At 39.3% G+C, this 23534-nt stretch overlaps 1 protein-coding gene across 3 annotated transcripts in view; it reads left to right on the top strand.

Annotated features, from left to right (window-relative positions):
* The window catches only part of pcsk5b (proprotein convertase subtilisin/kexin type 5b), a 67891-nt gene that overhangs the window by 14689 nt on the left and 29668 nt on the right, over positions 1 to 23534 (top strand). For all 3 annotated transcript variants that reach the window (XM_034118093.1, XM_034118094.1, XM_034118095.1), the window contains exons 5-15: positions 440 to 516; positions 4656 to 4744; positions 5347 to 5519; positions 8115 to 8327; positions 9898 to 9998; positions 14225 to 14328; positions 15229 to 15346; positions 19384 to 19572; positions 20130 to 20266; positions 20796 to 20924; positions 21188 to 21290. In XM_034118093.1, the coding sequence (XP_033973984.1) occupies positions 440 to 516; positions 4656 to 4744; positions 5347 to 5519; positions 8115 to 8327; positions 9898 to 9998; positions 14225 to 14328; positions 15229 to 15346; positions 19384 to 19572; positions 20130 to 20266; positions 20796 to 20924; positions 21188 to 21290 (1433 nt within the window). The remainder of the gene's footprint in view (positions 1 to 439; positions 517 to 4655; positions 4745 to 5346; positions 5520 to 8114; positions 8328 to 9897; positions 9999 to 14224; positions 14329 to 15228; positions 15347 to 19383; positions 19573 to 20129; positions 20267 to 20795; positions 20925 to 21187; positions 21291 to 23534) is intronic.

The raw sequence follows: 23534 nt of genomic DNA on the forward strand, positions 1-23534 counted from the left end.
CTGTGTGACAGCGCCTGCTCTGCTGTTATTAGCTACTCCTAATGCCTGGATTTGTTTATGCCGAGGGGGAGCGAAGCAGCAGATGGAGTTTGCTCTGATTGCATTCGATTTACAAAACTGTTGAGTAATGCTAAAGTGAACTATTTGATTGGGTTAGAGAAGCTTGTTGGTGTTCTAATGATCTATTACTTAAACTTAAACACACACACACACACACACACACACACACACACACACACACACACACACACACACACACACACACACACACACACACACACACACACACACACACACACACACACACACACACACACACACACACACACACACACACACACACACACACACACACACACACACACACACACACACACGTAGTTTGCAACTCTCATTTTTATGTTTGATTTATTTGCTCTGACCTCCATGTCTCCTCCAGGACCCTCAAGCCAGCTTTGATGTCAACGGCAACGATATGGATCCCATGCCTCGATATGACGCAACCAATGAGAACAAGTAAGAATAACAATCTTTATTAAATCATTTGAAAAGGAGACATTTCATTCCAATTCTTACAATATGATTCAGGTGAAAATAAGGATGTGGCGTCAATGTTGTGGGGTTACATTGAGCCAAATGTCCGTCTGTGTGTTTTTCTTATTGATTTTTAGCAGAATTGCTTTGCCTCAATATGTTTGTGTTTGCTGAGCCTGACCTTGTTGTGGGTGCAATGAGTTACTTTAGAGAATTTATTTGTGACAATTGTGGATGGGTTGTGGTTTTTCTCTCTTGAAGAATTGTTGTGCATATGTGTAAGCAAGAGTGTGTGTGTGTGTGAGAAGAGAGGGGAAAAAGAGAGGCTCGCTTGTCTAAGCACTTGTCTTGTGCCAGTTTTGGCTTAGTGAGTGATTTTTGGTGTGTGTGTGTGAGAGTGTCTGTGTGTGAGTATGTGCAAGCGTGTGTATGCGCTTGGCTGCAGCAACCCAAATGCCTTGGCAGCGGCTCAGTCCCTGCTGGTAATGCATTGTCTTAAAGAGACATGAGGCCTACAGATGCAGCTTAATGATCTGGTTTCCTTTTTTAGGCTGAATTCATACTTGACTATTATGTTATACGTGTGGACAGAAATCTTGTCATATTACTATTCTTTTTCAAGGGGTTTTGTAGGATATAAACGCTGGAAGTAATGTTGTTTAGTCATAGCATTAAAGTACTGAGAGAGTCTGATGGAATAGATTTTAAAGAATGGTGTGTTGAGGTCCGCAAATTATAACTGGTTGTTATGCTGTAAAGGCAAGAAACACACTCTTAAAATAACACACTATTGAGGAATAACGCTAACTTTGTTAACTAGTTTTAACTATGTTTTGGTTACCAAAACAAATTATACAATGCTGACTTTATCATAATGTCAGTCGACCTTAAATGTGAGCAGGAGGAGGAAAAAAAGCAACTAAGAAGTAATACATTTGGATGCACCAGCATCTATTGCTAAGCCAGTCCTTTGTGTAAACTGACTTTTTAAATATTGTCCACAGAAAATCTATCCAGCCCACCACGGATTTAAAAGGATAGTATGACAAAACAATTTGCGGAAAATCCTGTTATGTCTGAGTAGATGGTTCGTCACTCAGCTTCCTGAAAGTTTTAAACAGTTTGGGAATCTTTGGGATTCTCTACCTGCTTCTGAACTCGCAGATCTGCTGCACATTAATCACTTTGTGTGTCCAATGAACAAAGCTGCAAATTGATTTTTCACTATGACCTTCTGCTAACTTTCATAAAACACAACACAAAGCAAATATTACTCCCTAAATAGATCTAGGAAACATAAAATGTTCTCCAGTATTCTGCCATACTAAAACTATAAAACAAACCATCAGGCACACACTGCAAAACTCTATTTGAAATGATTGAAAGCCTGAATCACAAACAACCAACAAATATGATATTTTTAATTGTTAGAGTTTAAGTTAAAGGCAAAACACACATTTCTCAATAAATGTGTGTACTACAGAGAGTTGAATGTGAGTTGTAAGAGGCTGTGTCCTTTGAAACCTTCAGAAAGGGTAAAAAGTATGTGTTTTTCAGTTGAATAATTACTCTTGTGTATTGTTCCGCTTGACTTTTATCGATTGCACAAACATTATAAGACTCGGGTTTAAAAGAGAGAGCTCCCCGAGTGACACAGATGTGTATAAAATGGAAAATGCAGGCAAACACAAAGACTGGAAAGGCAGCCAGACAGACAATTTTATGGATTAGTGGAGTGAAGTGATGTGAGTAAAGACTGCTGGAGCGTTTTGAAAGAGGAAGCCAGCAGTTTGGCTCATTAACTGTGACAAAGGGGCCTATCACGGATGTGCAGCCGTTTAATATATTAAAGCCTTCTTTAACCCACACCGTTTTATCTGTGTTCACTTTTCTGTAAACTCATACTCAACAGATGATAAGGTTTCCACATAAACACAAAGGCTGACACATCTAATATCTTTACTGGATATGAGTTTAAACTACATCTGCATATCATTGTCGAGTAGTTTCAGTTGAACACGTAGAATGGGTACTGAGATATACTGTGCAATGAGGAATGCCAAAATCCCGTTAAAGTCGAATGACTTGAACACAAGTTGTTGACAGAATTATTGTTAATTTTAGAAAATACACATTCACTTTCCAATTGGCAATAGATCAGAATATGGATATGACCCTTATAGGCTGTCTGGTTTCATTTATTTCATTTTTAAGAGACAGCTGTTTAGCTTAGCATTCACCAAGGGAAACAGCTAGCCTGGCTCGGGCAAATGTTAATCTTCCTATCTTTTAAATTCACATATTGACAAATGATATATATCTTGTACTGGATTGGCCTGATGTTACCTTTGGACACTGACAGTCTAGCAGTTTCCTCCTTTTTCTATTCTAAAAGTTTGAAAAACATCCACTAATTTCATGATAGGTTAAATTAAAGTTCTCAAAACCTTTGAATCACCTTTTGTTTTGTATTGCACGAGTGTAGGGGATTATTAAATGCTGGAGCAGATTGTGGGTGGAGAAAAGTAAAGAGTGTGATATAAAATTCATACATTATAGAATATTTAATTTAATGGTAGTAGAAAGAAATGACCATTGTTTAAGAATGTTCCAAACATGGATAGTGCAGTATACATCTTAGATAAGTGAGGACAAAAGTGACGATTAAAAAAATATTCAAACATTTGATCAAGGTAAATAAATGTTGACCTGAAATCATTAAGTTAGTAAAAAGTTTAAAGGTCCAGGGAAGCAAAGGAAAGTCTGTGTTCCTCAGGGGTTTGGAAAGCTAGATGCTCGGTCTCCATGGCAGCGGTCAGCAGTTTTCCCGGGGGGTGTTGTGTTGCAGATGTTCTCTGCAGGAGGTGTGTGTGTCTCTGTGCGTTTGTGCCGATCCAGAACGTGGTGTTTTTGAGGAGGCGGCGGACGCAAACATAGTGATGTTTGTTTACGCTGGTTGCTGACCCGGGCCGATTGTCACCACTGCAGTTACTGGTGGAATGTTACCCTGGTGTGTGTGTGTGTGTGTGTGTGTGTGTGTGTGTTTGTGTGTGTTTGGTATGAGATTAATCACGGATGTGTTGGATATTGTTTCAGCTACGGCTGAACAACTACCACTTATCTTAGTCACTAGTCGATATTGCGATTTCCCCAAACATATATTCAAATTTCAGGAAGCACAACATTTGTTAGAGGCTAAATATGTGTTAAATGTTAAATTACCATTTTGAATGAAGTATTGTGGAGCTGCAGAGTTATTCCGGCCTACAGATCTGATTCTACAGACTTGGCAAAACATTTGTGTTTGTTACAGATCCTGATTAAAAGAGAACACCATAATTATCTTGCAAATTTTAACATTATTTTAAATGTTTTTTTCCCCGCATCGTGCAGCCCTTCTAGTAACTTGTATCTAACCCTATCTTAATCACAGGAGGAGAAATATGTTTGACAAACTATTTGTCCTAATTCTGAAATTCAGCATTGTGGTGCTGCAGAAATATCCCGGTCTACAAATTGATTTCTGAGTTAAAAAAGCTTACCTACAACGGCCTGCAAATCCGGGAAGTAAAGAAATCATAATTTGGTGGAGATCCTCACAGATAATTCACTCTATGATCATTTTCTATCTTATTTACTGCAAATTAGATTAATAATTTAAATAGATTATTCCCACCAATATCATGAATCATGTCGCGACTGCAATATCAGTCAAAAAACACATTCATGTTTTCTATCTCGTTTAGCCTTGTTATAGATGCTGTTGTTTTTGTGTGTCTAATACAAACACAACATTGGCATTAAGGAACTCCCAACACGTTACCTTTTTCTGTTCTGTTAGGTGAGGAGGAAATAGAGATGAGGAATAAACAAGTATAGTAGAAATATTTACAGTGGTTGCTACATTTGTAACACTTATTACTGTAAAACTATTTAGTTTAGGATTGCATTTACAGGAATGTACACATCTTTTTGTGTGTGTTGACGTGAAAGTGTCCTTGCTTTCCACTTCAAAAGCTGCGTGTTTATCTGGTAGTTTGCGTTTGCTCTCTTTCCTGTGTACACACAACATTTATTTTAGCTTTGTGTAATAAGATGTTCATTTATCCCGCTTTCCTAAGGCATGGGACACGGTGTGCGGGCGAAGTTGCTGCAGCCGCAAACAACTCCCACTGCATTGTGGGAATTGCCTACAATGCCAAAATAGGAGGTGAGTTATATTTTTTCTGGTTTAACTAAAATGAACTCATCAGACTGCTTCTGCACACACGCATTCTTGTGACAGCAACAACTAAAAACGGATATGTAATAGGAGGTGGAATCATTTAAACCTTCCCCTGATAACCAGAGGCTCAGCAGTGTGTGTGACACTGTACAATTAAACACCGGAGACAACTTTACTGCTAATTTCCTTTTGGCCTCGAACTGATCTGCTCTGAATCCATCCACCCTGCTTTCCCTCTCTCTCACTCAAAACATACTTTAAGTTTCACGTTTGCGATAAAAAGTAATTTACTCATTACACCACATTTGGTTTTTTTCAAATCTGATTTGGAATTTTAATTGGTACCCACTTAATTGCGCACACTACGATGACAACCTGTGTGTCCTGAAGACATCCACCTCAGTGGTTATGTGGGACAAGCATACCGACTTGCTCACTAATGTATATTTGATTAATGACAGTTTTTTCTTCACTTTTTCCTGAATTTGTTATCATTATAATGATAGCAGCTTAACTGGCTTTATTCATTTTTTCATACCAGGTAGTTCAGTGGAAAACCATACAATCCATTTGTGTGTGTGTTTCAGGTGTGCGAATGCTGGATGGCGATGTAACAGATATGGTGGAGGCCAAGTCTCTGAGCCTCCAGCCGCAGCACATCGACATCTACAGCGCCAGCTGGGGACCTGATGATGACGGAAAGACCGTGGACGGACCGGCATCTCTGGCCAGGCAGGCCTTTGAGAACGGCATCCGTATGGTGGGCACATGCACGCACACATGCATACACAATTACAAGAACATCATCGTATAATTGAACATATGCTTCATGCTCGGCTCAGACTTAGACTCTAGTATCCATCTGTTGAGAAAAGAGTTTGCACTGCACAGATGTGTGTGTTTCACGCTCATTTACTTGTATCCCAAAGTTCTCCCTGGCTACCTCCACCTGTGAAGCTTCGGACATTACTATTAGCATACATTCATTTACATATTCATCGCTTCATTTGCATAACGACAAGCTGCCGCTGTGTTGTTGGCTGTGTGGAGTGGAAAAGCTATAACAGAGGTTAAGAGGGGCGATGTCATTTACTGGTCACACTTTCACACACACGTCTTTACACACACACACACACACACACACACACACACACACACACACACACACACACACACACAAAAACAAAGTTTGCCTAGACAGCTCTCTGTTATTTGGTCGTGCAGATGTACTCCTTCGAGGAGGTGAGACAGAAACTGTTGCTTGAAGGCTAAGTGCCTGTGGCATGTTACAAAAAAGAGAGTAAAAAAGGGACGGACAGGTGGGGAGTGTGAGTAAAAGAAAGTATTCGTGGCTCCTGACAGGCTGGCCTTTAAAGAGGACAGAGGTGAGGGAGACATCTGTCCAACTGCCAAGAGTTGGGCGTGTGAATATGTCTTCAGCCCTCACACTGTGTGTTTGTGTTTGTGAAGCTGAGTGGACATGACATGCTTGTGAGTGTTACAGGTATCTATGTGACACTCTGAAGAGACAGTTTATCACAGAGAGCTGAGGTGTTAGATTTCACTGACAGATGTGGAGAGGGTTGTACTCAGGTTTCTGTAACTCTGTGTGTAAAATCTGTAAGAACATGTCTTTCCTTTCCCTAATAAGGCAAACCCTGTTTTTGTGTATTTAGCTTCCAATCCAAACAGTGACCAAAAGTAGGACATTTAAAAACTTAAACTTAGTATCCTCTTTATTGTTGATTAATCGGCCCTATTTTCTGGCACACGGGTTGACTGTTTTTTTATTATTTTTTATGTCAAACGAGCATCACAACCCCAAGATAACAATAGTAATTTTGATAAGTTCAAAACCCAGAGATATTTGATTTACAATAACGATGTAATCATTGCTCTCTTTTCATTATGATTGCTCTATGAGTTTCACATTTACCTCTCTTGACCTTCATCGTCCTCTCGTCCTCGTCCTCTCTACTCACTGTTCCCTCTCAGTCTTTGTCCTCTTTATCCGTTCAAAGCGCCATTGCTCTCATCTGTCAGCGTTTGCTCTTGTCTGATCCCCTCTCACTCAGAGGGGCTCCACTTGCTTATCGCTGCCTGACAGAAGTCCCCTTTTTGAAGAACTTTATTCCACCTTTTATATCTTTTATGTCTGTGTGTGTGCACAAGTGTTCTTTGAGTATGCCCTGACAAACCCTGTGAATCTCAGTGCCACTCACTTTGTCAGTCTTTTGTGCTGACTCCCTGCTGAACCCTGCCTTCACACTTCAGTTGGACATCACCAGCTCAGTGACCAGCTCAGTGTGGCTCCACCAGGGCAGGCTTTAGATTATTTCCAACTCTGCCAACTTTGGACTGACAATGTCTAACCTAATGGTACAATTAATTTTGCCTTCCAGTGAAAAGTTTCCAATTAAAACGAATTCAGAGTTTATACTCAAATATCAAGATCCTTTGAATACATCTGGGATGAGTTTTAATATATTTTGTAACAACTTCTGGAAACCTAGATTTGAATATTAAAAAGCTGCCTGTTTGCACATGTATTGGGCCTCAGGTATAACAAATGTGAAATTTTTTTGCATGGTTTAACCAAATCACGAACGTGCAATTGTTGTAAAAACACTCTTGACTTATTTGCTGAAAACTTAAAATACTACAAGGCATGTAAAAAAAAAAAAACATATATATTTTTGTAAATAAGGGGAATGGAACTGACTTATTCTTTTCAACCCTTTTATTGCAATACAATGTGCGAACAATCTTCCCTCTAAAAAACCAAAGGCAAAAAAACTAAACTAAAGCACAAGACCTGATGCTAAAAATGTACCACCAAATAATGTCCTTTACCTGACTTATAGCGCTACTAGGACCATTTTGGTAGTAAATAAAGTCTGATGTCAGCGAGTAAATATCCTAACTTGTCTTTTCTGCTACTTATGTGAGAATAAATGGAAAAGTCTGAGATGGGGGAAAAAAAACAATTGAAGTCACTCGCCAATGTCAACTTTTCAAAAGAGAGAAAAACCACCAATGTCTTTTGCCCAGTTGAATCAAAAAGATGTACTTGTGTCAAAACACGTCAGACTGCTGCCAGACACTAACAATATCCTGAGTGCTAACATTATATCCCAACTGTTGTTCGCAGCTCAACCCCACTGTTTCTGTTATCCTCAATTTATTTATACAGTGATTTCTGCACATTAAACACACAAATTGATACTCTGCCTCTTGATTTAAAGATCATGTGAAAACCAACCTATAACAAAGGCTGGCGAGGAATAATCATCTCTAAATACTGAGACAGATCTGCAGCCTCTGACTGTGTTCTCTCTGCATTCTTTCCTTCCAGGGGAGAAAGGGTCGTGGCTCCATCTTCGTCTGGGCTTCAGGCAACGGCGGGCGCAGCAGAGACCATTGCTCCTGCGACGGCTACACCAACTCCATCTACACCATCTCCATCTCCAGCACAGCAGAGAGCGGACGCAAACCCTGGTACCTGGAGGAGTGCTCGTCCACACTGACCACCACCTACAGCAGCGGGGAGAACTACGACCGAAAGATTGTAAGGACTGAAGTGTGTGTGTGTGGTATATTTGAACATATCATGCTGAATGCGCACACATATAGGCACACACGTTCTTGAAAGAAGCACAAGCATCCATGGCATATTGTACTGCAGGTAGAGAGTTCTTGTTCCTTCTTCCCTAATTTCCAATTTAGACAAGATTTATGTTTCCTGTCTTCAAATAAGGACTCTTTGAGGTATGCCTCGCTGTCCTAGATAACTATTGATTTACATCTGCAACTGCCCATATGTGGAATGGGAAGTTTCATTTGGTTTCCATATCATTTCTGTTAAAAGTACACGATTAATAACTTGGCCTGGTTTGTCAGTACTTGAGGGTAGAGTTGTGTGGCCTCTTTTCACCCAAATTGACAAAACCACTCCCATAATCCACTGGGATGGACAGTGACAGTTGTACTCTGTAAACTAGCTGGTCTGGCAGTGTCTTGCTACATTCCTTGGACTGATGCTACACACACACACACACACACACACACAGACACACACACACACACACACACACACCCTTTACAGTTTCCCTCCAGCTTTGTACACTTACAGTAGAATGTCATATATCTTAATGTCAGTCTAATGTTCTTGAGCACACAATGTCCTGTCTACTAAATGCTATTGGACCATTTCACGTCTTACTCTACAGTTTCACTTTCTATCTGTGTGTGTTTGTGTGTGTCTTCAGTCGATCCCTCAAACTCAAGGAATGGTCCTTTGAAGAGGGCTCAAACTGGAAGTTTGCCAAGCTTTTCTTGGCTTACTGACTGCCAAGCTGTCTGACTAGTTGGCTGTCTAAAGTCCATACAATTTAAAGCGTACATACATCACTTTAACAACATTTTTTTTACTACTTCTTTCGTACTCTTTGTCCTTGATTTGTACTCGGGGAGGAGCTGTACTGAATGGAATTTTTCTACATTCAAAGTTTCTTCAAATTTAAGTTTTCCAATCCTCAATTGTATAAAGCGATTTACAGGATTGAATTTTTTATTTTTTTTATTTTTTACTTTACAACCCCCTGGGGTTATTAGAAAATGTTTGGATCAAACAAGGGTGAAACAATCCTACACAGCCACCACTAGAATGTAACTCTTAAAATAGTACAATACAAATAATATAAATGTAGTCTAATCTTTATCTGCAACTGTGTAGAAGTATCTGGTTTAAAAATATGTACAGAATTGTAATCAAAGCTTCAAAAGATTCAGTACAGCTCTAAATTGGGGATTTAATTGATTCCTTGAATTCTTGGGGAAACTGGTCATTTATGTTTCACAGTTTGAATGTGAGTTTCTGGTGTTACAGCAGTTTCCAGATTCTCCTTAACCTCACGACTTCTATCTCTGTCTCTCTGTTTATGTATCATTCTCCTCCTGCCACCACTGTAACAGTCTTCTCTTCCTCTTCTTTAAACTTTTCCTTTTGAGTTCTGACTTTTACTCTTTTCTCATCTGCGGTCTCTTCCCTGCCCCACTTTTCTACTTCTTAATACTACAGGTATCATCTCACTTTCCTCCCCTGTCTAACTTTGTCTTACCTCTCCTTCTGTCTTCAGATCACAACAGACCTGAGGCATCGATGTACAGACAGTCACACAGGGACATCGGCCTCAGCTCCCATGGCTGCTGCCATTATTGCTCTGGCCCTGGAGGCAAAGTATGATCCACTTAACTTCATCCCTTCCCTTCATCCCTTTGTCCCTTTGTCCCTGTCTTACCTTATAATGCCCTCTTGTCCCCTGGCCTCACTGATCTATAAGGGGAAGCACTTTCTCACAAATACTCCATTGTCAAGTCAGCACACGGAGATGCATTTCAATACTTTGAAAAGCCGACTCTGTTTAAGTCAGTAACCCAAACAACAATTCTGCAGCGGAATACCAAAACTATACATTGACTCTTCATAGACACTCAGCTCCTTGCTTTTAGTTCGAGCAGTACAACATAAGTAATTGTACTTCTGTATGATTGGCTTGTGTATGTAAATGTTAGAGCATATTATCTTAGTATCTTACATTAGAAACCGGCATCCGGTTAGTTCAGAGTTTCAGCACTTAAGCAGCCTCTGAGGAGTGATCTTTTCACATTTACTGATTCTTCTTCAAAAGGGTCTGCTAAATAACATGTAATGTAATGCCTTATCTTAAAGGTGGGGTAGGTAAGTTTGAGAAACCGGCTCGAGATACACTTTTTGTTATATTCCATGGAATGCTCTTAACATCCCGATAGCAATGAATATCTTAAGTGCTTTGACAAAAAATCCATAAAAATATTTCATCTATGGAAGCCGTAATACTGTAAAAAGCACGACCAATCATTTTAGCCGGCCCGGCTAAAATAACTGGATGGCCTACCTGCCTGTCAGCCTTCCATCTGTGCACAAACTTATCTTGTGCCCTCATTGGTCATGTGCGCGTTCGTGTGTGTTGGAGGAGGGGCTCTGTAAGGAAGTAGCCGATTTCTTCCGGCTGTGTATTTTCAAATTCTAGCGCACTCGAGCTGGTTTTTCCAAAATTACCTACCCCACCTTTAAAGGGCTGTATAAAGACAGGACTCCTTCTGGTTTGTCCAAAGCAGATTTGTCACAAATATCATTTTATTAGCTGAATGCTTGTGCAGATGGTAAAATTGAAAAGCCTGAGTCATCAGCTATTAATTGTTAACCATTATTCTCGATTCAAGGCTAACATCAATGACAGTGTGTTGATGTGATGGTAAAATATAATTTTGTTGGTGAATCCCTGCCCCTGTTTACCTAAGCTGGGACATATCATTTGATTTTATATTTGTTATTGCAAAGCATGGCCTTCAAAGAGAACTGACCTCCTTTTAAGGCTAATGGTGCATTCACATGCTGTTTGAATGGTCCCATTTCTAGAGTTGGAAAGTCATTCCATGACTATTATGTTAATGAGCAAAGAAGATATGATTTATTTTAGTGTTTAAACAAAACGTTTATATTTAATTGATTTTTTTCATTCACGAAGCACAAAAACCCTGCGACAAAGCTGAAAACATGATAACCTCTGTGGTTAAAAGGTGTCACAGGGTCCTGAGTTTCAGAGACCAGGACTCTGTGCTGATCTACTTTCTCTCAGTTTATGGTTGTCCCAATGATGGCACTCTGGTACACAGTGTTTTATCTCATGTTTATACACCTATAAAAAGAGTCCATGTCTATAAAACAATAGTCTATTCATGAGATCGTGCATAGACTACTGTATGTTCCTGGTTAGTGTGTGTTCTTAAACAAGTGTTTCAGTTTAAAGGCAACAGATGTATTAATGGTTGTCTTAAGATAAATCTGTTATTTTAAACACAATCCCCTGGATAGTGATGTCATCATTATTGCGGAAAAGGTGTGATGATAATTTAAAACCCAATTCTCCTAATTTCTTGTTGATTTAATGCTTAGAACATGATTGTGCTACCAATAGACATTTTGGCGCCAGATCCTTTCATGATAAACATTTCTGTCAAATGTGCCAACTTTCAAAGTGTGTACTGTGATATAAGTTAAGACCATTTGAAAAGTAAGACTTCTTTTCAAGATTTTATTTTCAATTAGCTATTTATTTGATTGTCCTTGGTTGATGTTTAGTGTGAGAGACCAGAGATCCCTTCCCCACCCTTTATAAAAACGTGTTGATGTGCTTCATTTGTGTTAAATGAATTAATTGGAAGAGTGCAGTACAGGTGCAGAGACTCTGAATTGGGCTTTACCTCATCATCACATGTTGAGCGGCTCAGTTAGAAGAGGTCACTTCATTTAACCCAGATAATCCAATCCAAATCCTCCCCAGTTGAAAATATTCTCGGTTTCCAGGCAGTGCTGTGAACATAAGCCTGTTTCCTCAACAAGATTATCACACGGTGCTTCTTGCCTGTCTGCTTTTTCTTTTCTGCTAGCTCTCGTGTCTTCTCTGTCATGCATGCGATGCCTCCACCTCCATCATGAGATTTTTCTTTTTTAAATGCGAACAATTTTCCTTGCCTTCTAACCTTTCATTGGCTTTCGAACATAGATACACTTGCATGCATCCACATGTGGGCGAAGCGGATGAAAGAGCGTGAGGGAAAACGTTTAGACAAACTCTGTGCGATACCGATCGTATCTGCTTTTATCTGGTGAATGAAAGCGAGGAAACTCTTTGATAAACTTGTGGAGACGCCATTACGCTAGACTTCTTTAAACTTTATATTGCCAGGTCTTTTCCCTTCCCTACTTAAAAAAGTGTCCCATGCTCTGTTCTCTGCCATTTTGCCAAGTTTAATATGTTTTAAGTCAGCCCGTGATGTATCCCTTTTATGAGCGTCAGTCTAGCACGGCAAGTGGCAACGCTTTTGAGGTTCAGAAACGTTCCTTTCTTTCCCCTTTCCCTTTGTCCATAGTGAAGAAATAGGAAAAGTGAAAATGGAGACAGGGGACTTCAGTGAGGAAATCAGGAGGGATAAACATAGACGAGTAGGGATAAGAATCTCATTTACTGGGAGCTTGTAAGCAACCAACGCAGCTAAAAAGAAGTTTGATTTCCTCTACATTTGTCAAATTTAAATATTCATCTAGAGAGGTAGATTTTTGTGTTAAAAAAGCAGACTATAGTTTAGTGGGTAATCTTACAGACCGATCAAGTTAAGACAAAGATGGACTATTGTCATTTTGCTTCTTAATTTTTCTCTTATACATCCCATTTAGCTTTTTCTGTGCAAATTACCCATGTGTGTTTTTCCATAATTACACAAGCACCAAGTAACCTATATTGGGCACACTGATCTGCTGCTGGTTTCTCCCAGTATGCATGCTACTCCATTAATTAGCATTGGCTTGTTTATGGGAGACTGTGGTGGCCTAGATAACGTTGCCAAAGTTACTTTTAATTAATGACCATAAAACATGTATGGAACCATAATCACACAGTGGCAGCTAAGCCTATTAATATTGATCCGAACATTAATTATGCTGAATTTCTACGAGTAACTGTGCTATTGATATTTTTTGCATCAATTCAATCTATGTATTCAGTTGGATTTGATTATGAATTCAGGCCATGAGTTAATCTTGAACGTGTTACAGACTTTGTTATGTCTTAATTACTGTTGACATCAAAAAGCAGTTTGTCTTAAATATAACCTGGATAACTCCAAAAGTTAATTTGATTATTTTAATTAAAATCCAAGAATGATTTGACAGCTAATGTGTACAAAAACCAACCTTGCACCCATTGACTCTAGTGTGCATTTTCTAAAATCGCAGTGTTTAAACTTTAAAAACTAGTTTTATGTAAACCGATGCAGAGTAGTGCAGATTGTGGAGGTCTGGGATGGGAGGGAGTGACATGATGGGAGGGAAAAGAGCATCTGGTCGGCATATGAGATGGAAGGGAATCCCAGGAAACTTGGTGACCCACTTCTTACTGGTTTTTCCTTTTAATGTAGCATTTGGACATCAAAGCAGTCGAGGCACATGGCTGCCATCTCGTAATGGATCTCACGTGAGATCTGAGAGACTAGTGACGGATGAATGGGCATCTATGCGCTCCATCTATGCCTCTCTGTAATTTTCTCTCTCAGTAATCTTCCACCTACTGTTTATTACTATGTTTTATTTACCTTGTTATACATTTAAGCTGTTAACCTCTTTCACCTTTTATCCTACTCTTTTAATGTTCCTCCTTCATCTATCTATCCTCCTTCTTGCTCATGTCTGAATTTACATCATAAGGAAGATTTTGTGCCTAATGACTTAATTTAAATCATCAGTCTTGCTTTAAATGTATGTGTGCTTAAGTTAACGCGCAGAAAAAGCATTTCTTAATGTGACTTTGTTCTTGCTCACTTATGTCTTCCTAATGTAATTGTGTGTGTGTGTTTTTTCCACTGTAGTGCCCGTCTCTCATGGAGAGATGTTCAGCACATAATTGTAAAGACATCTAGAGCTGGACATCTAAGCGCCCCTGACTGGAAGACAAATGCTGCTGGTTATAATGGTACACACACACACTCACACACACACTCACACACACACACACACACCACTTTTCTCAACCTAGAATCATAATATCTTTATAGCAATTCTACACAAAACTATCTTTAAAATACTCAAACGTTTTTTGCAACTTCATTCTATCAGTTTATCTTTAGATCTATATAGATTAAATTGCAATGGTTGCATTTAAGATTCATAGTGGGGTGTAGTGTGTTTGAAAGACACAAAACAGTTAAAGAGAACTCTAGATGCAGTATTTTTTACTCCTGAAGTTTTTTCCAGTGATGATGATGATGAGCAGTTTCCTATTCTTTTTCTACCTTCACTACTGCATCACTAGCCGCCATCTGTCAGAGTGCTTGTTGTGTTTGCTGTTTGTACATTTAAGTGCATATTTTAGTGTGTTTGCAAACCTGTGCATACGGGCCTGTTTGTGTGTGTGTGTGTGTGTGTGAGGGAGAGAAACCAACACAGTGAGACCTTGAGGTCAGCCGGGCTGCAGGCCCAGTGTTCCTGGAGATTTTCAGATTTTTTTTTGTAAAAGGGGAACTAAAGAGGAACAGAACAGGAAAGACAGGAGGGAGAAGTATCGGAGGAAAGCATGTTTTCGGCTGCTATATCCATTACTTTGCTGATGTTCGATCTTTGTTTACAATGTTTTGAGTAATGCCTAAATATCCTCAGTATTTTCATCCGCCTGTTCAGAATATTAAAACAATTGATGCTCTGAATGCCTTTTGGTCACATTTTAATGTAATAACCAAGAGATAAAAGTCTTTACTATGAATATTCCTTAAGGAGTTTGTAGTGTAAACAATCTCTTTTTGATAAACCATCATTTTAATGAGTGACAGTAGAGTTGGCAGTCTGTTCAGCTGTGACTTCTCTTTGTTTCCCACAGTAAGCCACCTGTACGGCTTCGGTCTGATGGACGCTGAGGCGATGGTGATGGAGGCGGAGCGATGGACGCACGTTCCCAGTCAGCACGTCTGTGTGGAGACCGCAGACCGACAAATAAGGTAAAACAAACAAACACAGACATGTCCTGACCTAGCCTGCTAATAACAAGTATTGATTTTAAAGTGTGCGTGTTCCTCTTAAAACCCAGAGAACCATCAGTCTGCTTTAGCATTTTCAACATTTCTGAAAAGATATGGACAAGCAGACATTTCACCAAAATGTCATTGTTAGATCTCGATTTGCAGGTTCTTCCACACTAAAACTCACTTGGTTAAAGGGGGAAGGGGTTCCTCGAACCAATCATTCTGGGAATCATCCGCTGTACTTCAATAATGGATGGCTATCCAACAAATCATGCTTCATTTGTTTAGCACATTTTTTAAGTGTAATGCAACACAAAGTGCTATACACAACAATACAATGCCCATTATCATATTTACTTTTTATGTGTTATATATTTTGCTTTTTAATATAGCACTAAACAATAACAACATTCAATAAAAACAGAATCATGACCTACATAAAGGCTATTCCTTAATGTACAGAGAGAAAACACCAGAGGCAGAATAAGACGGATACAAATATACACCAAGTTAGTATGAACCAAGAAGCAAAACAGACTTAACACCTACATACATTGACAGATCAAAAAAATAAAGCTCAGTTAAAAGCTAAACTAAAGGCTCCAATGCAATGAAAAAATAAAAGGTAAATTAATAAAGTTTAATTGAAGGTAAGACTAAAAAGATCAAAGACAATAAATTATTAGACAGATAAACAAATAACGCTCAAATAAAAGACAAACAAAGGTCAAATACAATACAAAGTAAGACGGATAAATACATTAATCTCAATTAAGAGCGAGGCTAAAAAGGTAGGTCTTGAGTTTACTTTAACAACTATCATGATTCTCTGCTGCTTCAGTCATTCTTTAGTCCAACAGATCGGCAGAAATGACAAAAGAGCTCTCCTTTTCCTCTCATTTTTGTGTCTTATGCACCGGCATGTGTTTGGGATTGCAGTTGTGAAGGTTGTACCTTGATAGGGGCCAAGCATTAGTTCTGGCAGGGTGATTCTCACATAAGACCTTTACTACGCGCACACACACACACACACACGCACACGCACACACACACACACACACACAGCTTGTTATTCTTGATGCAGCTGGAAGCCGGAGCTCTGTTCTGTGTTAGGCTGGCTGAACTTGGGCCCTGAACTGGTTAGCTTTCAGTCTCAGGCTCGGTGTCTAGCGACTGCAGCATTATCAGTGTCATTCTGTCTGTTCTGCTCCAGTGAACAAGTCAGTCCTCATGGGGCTTATGTAAAGTCCGGCTTGTGTCAGAAGCAGTCATGCTCAGACCTCAGTACTTGTGTAATTTGTGTTGGCTCATGGAGAGATTACCAGTGTCGTTGCATGAAATAAATAAAACCAAGACCGTCTTTTTAGCTTTCTTTTTCCATGTGCAGAGAATTTATGAGCAGCCTTAGGGTTGTGTGTGACATGGTCAGTAACACATTTGGCCAGTAGCTTAAGCCTTGTTCATAAACAGAATCACCCCCGGCAAAATTAAATGACAGGCCTGCAAAGAAGTAGAAGTAGGCAATCACCTGGACATGGATTGATTTAGTTTTTGGAACAAAGGCAAAGGTTATGAAAGTTCAGTGTGCAGCACAGTACAAAACTACCCCAAAAGTCTGAAACCACTTTATTTCACAAGTTTATGTATAAACATCTGTGTGCTCACTTGGATCACGAACATCGAACATCTTGTTATAGATGTGTTTTGTTACAAGGTCGATATGCAACTCTTTTTCTCTGTTGGTTCATCTGCACGTGTGTGTGTAGTCTTTTTCTGTGCCCCTAACTTGCTACACAAGTGCAGCCCTCACCTCACTGCTGTGTTCCCACACACCCTCTGGCTGGCCCCTCTGACTGCGTTCGGTAATGTCTGTCGGCAATCGCTCGCCTCAATCCACTTGGAAAACTGGCTGATCTGAGTGCAGGCTGCTGTTACTCAGCTGTGCATCTGCTCCGCTCACTCCCATGCGTACGGTTTATTTATCTGTGTTGTGTTATGGAGAAGCCAGAACTGTGATATCAGTCCGATACTCCCCAGCTATTACTGCTGTCCGCCTTCCAAACCATCATCGAGCACTTACGATGGACAATCTGTGTTTTCTCTCTCGGCTATTCATTCCATCATGTCTGCTGGATCTCAAGCAATTTACTTGTTTTAATGTTTAAGTGTTTCTATTGACTATTTGTCCCTGAAGAATTATGAAAGTGATGACAGATGGAGTCAAAGGACAGATGAAGAAATTGTTATAGGTTGTGAAAATAACTTCTGGTCATTGGAAATAACAATTTGTATTAATAACAATCTGCTTTTAATAACAATACACCAATTTGACCTATTAAATACTAATTTGGTGATTTTATTGAAACAGACGAGTTTGTCTCATCCATCTTAGCAGTTTAAAATGAATACTTTTTAAATACACTCCTCAATGGAAGTCATGAGGTGCATCTTGCTTGCCAGTTTTGGCCTTTCACAAACAAATTGACATATTTACCTTTAATAAATAATCGATAGACTGCGCAGACAATAAACACAATCGCTTTCTCATAATTTCAGACCTGGTATTTATGACTGTAGTTGAACTCCCTCTGGGTATTGGCAACACTTGGTCTGAATCGCAAAAGGGAAAACTTAGTTTTTGAATACACCCTTGTATTGCTCTTTGTCTCAGTTAATCCTTAAGCCAAGTTTGAGTAATATGTTGATCCCAGAAAGAAACGTAATGTTCATTGCAACAGCTTATGGCGGTCTTAACCAGCCGATAATTGTCTTGTGGTAATTTTCCCTTTTTAATGATAGACATCTGTGCTGTATCAGGCCCTAAACATGTCATCACTTTCATTGTAACCCTGACAACAGGGTATATAATGAAACCGTTTCCAATACAGGATCAAACGGCCCAAGTCACTGGCAATAATTTCAACACTCTACCATACAAAAAATAATTATAGTAATTAGTTTTATATGCAATTTGGCTAGCAAGTGTAATTCACCAGCTCTGTTCAAGTTTCCAGCGAACAGACCCTGCATTCAATTCAGTGCTTCTGTGAGGTATTATGTTGTCATGGCTCTGCTATAAAAAAACAAAACTGGACCTGTCCATGTTTTCACTGTTTGTCATTGTGCCGCTGTTATATTAGATCATACCACAGAAGTTATTCAAGGGGTCATCAGCTGTTTGGGTTGGCTGTCTGGTGATTTTTCTGCCGCTAAGCTGTGCATAGCAGACAGAACAGATAATGTTCTTGGTCTCTCTTATCATGCTCATGCTTCTTGGTTTCTTTGGCCGGTTGAAATGGAAAACCTTAATATCCTCTTGGTTTTGTGAGGGAGGCTGAATCAAAGTACACCTGATTGCTTTTAGGGAATCCTCAGTGTATTCAAACGTGATACTGAGTGTTGTTTCAGCCACTAGCAGAATTCTTGGTGAGGCTTGACTGAATGTGTCAGAGTTGGGAGGCAGCCACCGTCCCAACCTCTCTCCCTGGTAGAGAAAACAGACGTTACGGCTGAGGGAACACAGAGTTAACTTCAGCAGCTAAACCCTGGGACTCAAGAACCATTCACCATTTTCTTACATTTCACAGAACAAACAATCACCAATAAATTAACCTGCAAATAAATCGATGTGAAAATAATTTTTTGTTGCAACCAAAATCATTACTTACTTAAAAGGAAAAAAGATTTAATTTTGAAAGATTAATATATATCCTGAATTGTAATCAGAGTTCTCTCGAGTATCTTATGTGATTTGTCCCTGATGATTTTTGCTAAAAATGAAATGTATTAGTGATTCTCATTATCCATAGATTTGTCATGTTTTCCCCAGCCTTAAGTCAATGGAGCTGATTTTGGTGTGTCATTCTTGTTTTCATCAGTGGACATATCAATACAATTGATTTCGGACTACATTGATCACATGTTTAACATTCAATTCTCCCAGGAATACCAAACTGTGGATATTTCAGTTTTTTCTCCCCATGTCTTATGTTTGGTCCCATCTCTTCCCGCAGAACTATCCGACCAGAGCACGTTGTTCGGTCAGTGTACAAGGCAACCGGATGCAATGACAACCCCAACCATCATGTGATCTACCTGGAGCACGTGGTCGTCCGTATTACAATCACACACCCTCGCCGTGGGGACCTGTCAATCAATCTGACCTCACCCTCAGGGACCAAATCTCAGCTGCTCGCCAACAGGTAAAGAAACGCATAGTGAGATTTTATCTGCACTGTAATACCACATAAACAGGCAAGACAATGCAAAATAAAAATGACCATCTTATGTCCGTGTGTTGTATTTAAAAAGAATAACCGGTGTTTGGGTATATTTAAAAAAAGAAGAAGTAAGGGTAGAAAAAATGATTTGCTTTGGGTTAAAATAAGTCAAGGTGCTTTTTAAATTTAAAATACTTACAGAAGCTAAATTAGATGTGTTTTATTGTATTTAAATACATAAGCATTATTTTATTAAAATGTGGAATAGCTATCTATGCTGAAAGAGCGAAAATGTTGTAACTTTTAGGCAATTTGATTCTAAGTGTATGTCTGGCTGTACATTACCTTGGGCTTATTCACCTCAAATAAACCACAGTCATGTAATGTTTGCCCATGGCTCATTAGACACTGTTGGTTGAGTGGTTGAGATTGTTTGTTCAAGTATTTGCGGTACTCAAGCTGTTTCCCCATCTGATATCTTCTGTGTGATTCTTTGTGTGTGTGTGTGTGTGTTTGCCTGCATGTGTTTTGATGTGCAGGTTGTTTGATCACTCCATGGAGGGTTTTAAGAACTGGGAGTTTATGACCACCCACTGCTGGGGGGAGAAGGCGGCCGGCGACTGGGTCCTAGAGATCTACGATTCACCTTCTCAACTCCGCAGCCAGAAAGTGCCTGGTATGACATCGGTGCTCTTTTTTTAAATTCATAAAATATAATTTTTTTATATGATTGAATTTAAAGACATGGTGGAAATAGAGGACACAGGAGATGGTTTTATGCGGGGTGTAGGAGAAGCATGAGCACACATGTTTCTCTGGAGGCAGTGAACTTAACGGCTCAAATGACCCACTAATTTAACAGCATAATAAAGTCTCAAATGGAGAGTAACAGTTGCTAAAAAGCTGTTATGTCGGTCACCATCCTCCCATGTCACTTCTGCGTAGTTCTCTCGTGTATTATAATGTAATCTACTTGGGGTAGCTGAAAATATAAAGGAATTTAGAAAAAGGTTAAAGATGGCTGAACTGCTGTCCCCAAATTTACATAACAACGGAACGGAAACTAGGTGATCGGAAGATCAGTTGTTGTTGTTTTTTAAAACAACTCTCTGTATTAAATATTCACATCAAATATCAAATTCAGCTGCTTGATGGACTAAAGTGGATCTGTGTCCGAGACTCTTACAATGATTCTGTTTCCTCAGGCAAGCTGAAGGAGTGGTCCCTGGTGCTGTACGGCACATCTGTGCACCCGTACTCTCTGCGCAGCGAGAAGACCCGCTCCGCAGAGATGGTGGGGCCCACCGAGGAGGAGCTCACAGAGGAGTACATCGGTACGTGATAAATCTGTACACAGACAGTGGCGCCACAGTAGCAGCATCACAATGTAACATGAGTCTATGGAAGCTGTGTTTTTAATGTCCGGTCACAATGGTGCCAGGTTATACTGCCGCAGAAAGGAATAAGGGTATTTAAAAATGTGCAATATAATGTAATCAATAATTCTGTAAAGATAATATGGACCAAGATTTATTAGATTGTAAAACCTTACGTTCATGGTCTTCTTACGCTGTTGGTAACGTGTATTTTCCTGCAGGCCCCTGTGACTCTGAATGCAACGAGAACGGCTGTGAAGGTCCTGGACCCCATAACTGCATCAACTGCCTCCACTACTTCCTCAAGTTCAAGAACAACACCAGGTCAGTAATATCAACATGATATAAATTAAGACATTATGACTGTATATTGCTGCCATGCCAAAAATAGAAAATGGATCTGTATCACGTTACAACATGAACGTTTATTGTAATAAAAATACTTTTTTTATGACATAAAAACTTAAAAAACTCCACATTAAAACAAGAAACAACACCATTGTTTTGAAGTTATTTTGTAGTATTTTCTTTAAATGGTTTCAAGATACAACATAACCATTTTATATTCGTATAACATCAAACACCTCAAGTTTTACCAGGTTAAATTGACTATCCATCGTATGGTAAGGTTGTGTACTCGCGTATATAAAGTGTGAATTAAGTGAAGGAGTGAATCAATACACTTAATGTATTGTACATATTTAGTTTGTGGATAGCAAAATGTAAGTGTTATTCCTAAATGTGGACTCCCTCATGTTTATAGACAGTTTATAGATCCTCAAAGAATACATTAAGATATAAAAGCTATTTCTCTGTGGACTTCACCAGATCCAATTTTCCTCTATTAAATTAAAAAGGGCACCTGAGCTACGATGCTTCAGATAGAAGAAACATCTGGCTCATACGTTTATTAAACAGATTCTTGTTTTTCTCTTGATTGTTTTAAAGAATGTGAAGTCCTCTGGGAGTTCAGAGACAGCCACATGAAGAAAGGGATCAATATTAGCCGAGGGTCTCAGTCAGAAAGTGAAAGAGTCTTTGCATACCGAATCCAACAATAACTGGATTTAATCAGCTAAAAGCTGTTTTTCAGTTTGTTCATGCTTTTGGGTAACAACATGAACTTAATAATCTTAATTTAAAATGAAACTTACTTTGCATGTTTTTCTATGTAACAAAATGACTAAGTCTTCTTGACATGTTGATACAAAATAAACATACTTGGGTAATTATGTGGATATACAGTAGATGGTTCTATGAAGAGTAGGAAACGCAACAAGCAAGCAACCTTTCTGATGCTGTTGAACAGCAAGGTGGCAAATGCTCAAATGTGTTCGAGCACCTTCTAGATCAGTTGTCTCAATTAACGACAAAAGGAAAACACAAGGCAGAGAAACAATGTGTAAACAGTTAGGTCTTATGCTGCTTTTTAAGAGTTTCCACAGTAGGAGCCAACATTTCAAAGGCACCAAGTCAATGCCCGGTACCATTTTTCTTTTATGCGTCACAACTACATGACCTTATGCCATGTGTTAGTTGTAGCTTTTGTTCTGAAGTTCAGAAAGTCACAAAATAAAACCTCTTTGAAGAACTCCCTTGCTCAGGATAATTTAGATGTCCCCTTTGCCACCATAAAGGTCACTGCTTGCCCCTGTTATTTGTTGAGCTTAATGTGAAAAAGGTTAAGAAAACAGCGCAGGTGGTGACCTGATTATTTGACCTTTTCAGTCTGATAACAGAGTTGCTGTTTCCTTTCTGTCATGTTACGATCAGTATCTCCCATCCCCCTTTTAACAGGTGTGTAAGTGTCTGTGTGTGGGACCTTGAATGTCTTTGTGTGTGTGTGTGTGTGTGCATGTGTGTGTGTTTGTGTGTAGGTGTGCCCTTAGGATCCCATTAGGATCAAAGTCTGTTGTAATTGCCTTTGTGTCGGCGGGTCTCTGCACTAATAAAAGGACAACAGATGCAGGTGCAGGAGCATGTGTGCTGCCTTATCATTAGCCCACTTTAGAGGTGTGCTGCCCTTTTCTGCCACCACAGGGAGCAATTGATGAATAAAGATTGGGGGAGTGGTGGGAGGAAGGAGGAGGGATGGTGGTGGTGTTTAATGTTCGGATAATTACATCCCAACATGTGTTTGAAGGTCTAGACTCACTAAAAGTTGTGTGGCTCCTTGAAACTATGTAGGTTGGACCTTTCTGTATTTGTACATGCAGGTGTTTTTTTCTTCTTCTAAATTTAAAGAAATATATATGTATCGTTATTTTTACATAATTTAAAACGTAACACCTTCCGTGTAAATGAAATGATGACGTGTAGACTTCTTAGCAGGAAAGCATACTGAGGACTGTCTTTAGGCGCATGTATTGGAATATATATTTAAGTATCAATTCATTTGAATGTATTGATCACTCTGCTTTATTGGCATGAAATCTAACAAACACTTTTAATTTCACCTTCACCAAAAGTGACTTACAAACCTGGTGTTTGCTTGACTGCTTGTGTTTCTTGCCCTATAGAAAAGAAATAGCTACATTCAAATATCTTGGTAATAAATACAAAAATAAT

The sequence above is a fragment of the Trematomus bernacchii genome, unplaced genomic scaffold, assembly GCF_902827165.1.
Source record: "Trematomus bernacchii unplaced genomic scaffold, fTreBer1.1, whole genome shotgun sequence".
NCBI lineage: Eukaryota > Metazoa > Chordata > Actinopteri > Perciformes > Nototheniidae > Trematomus > Trematomus bernacchii.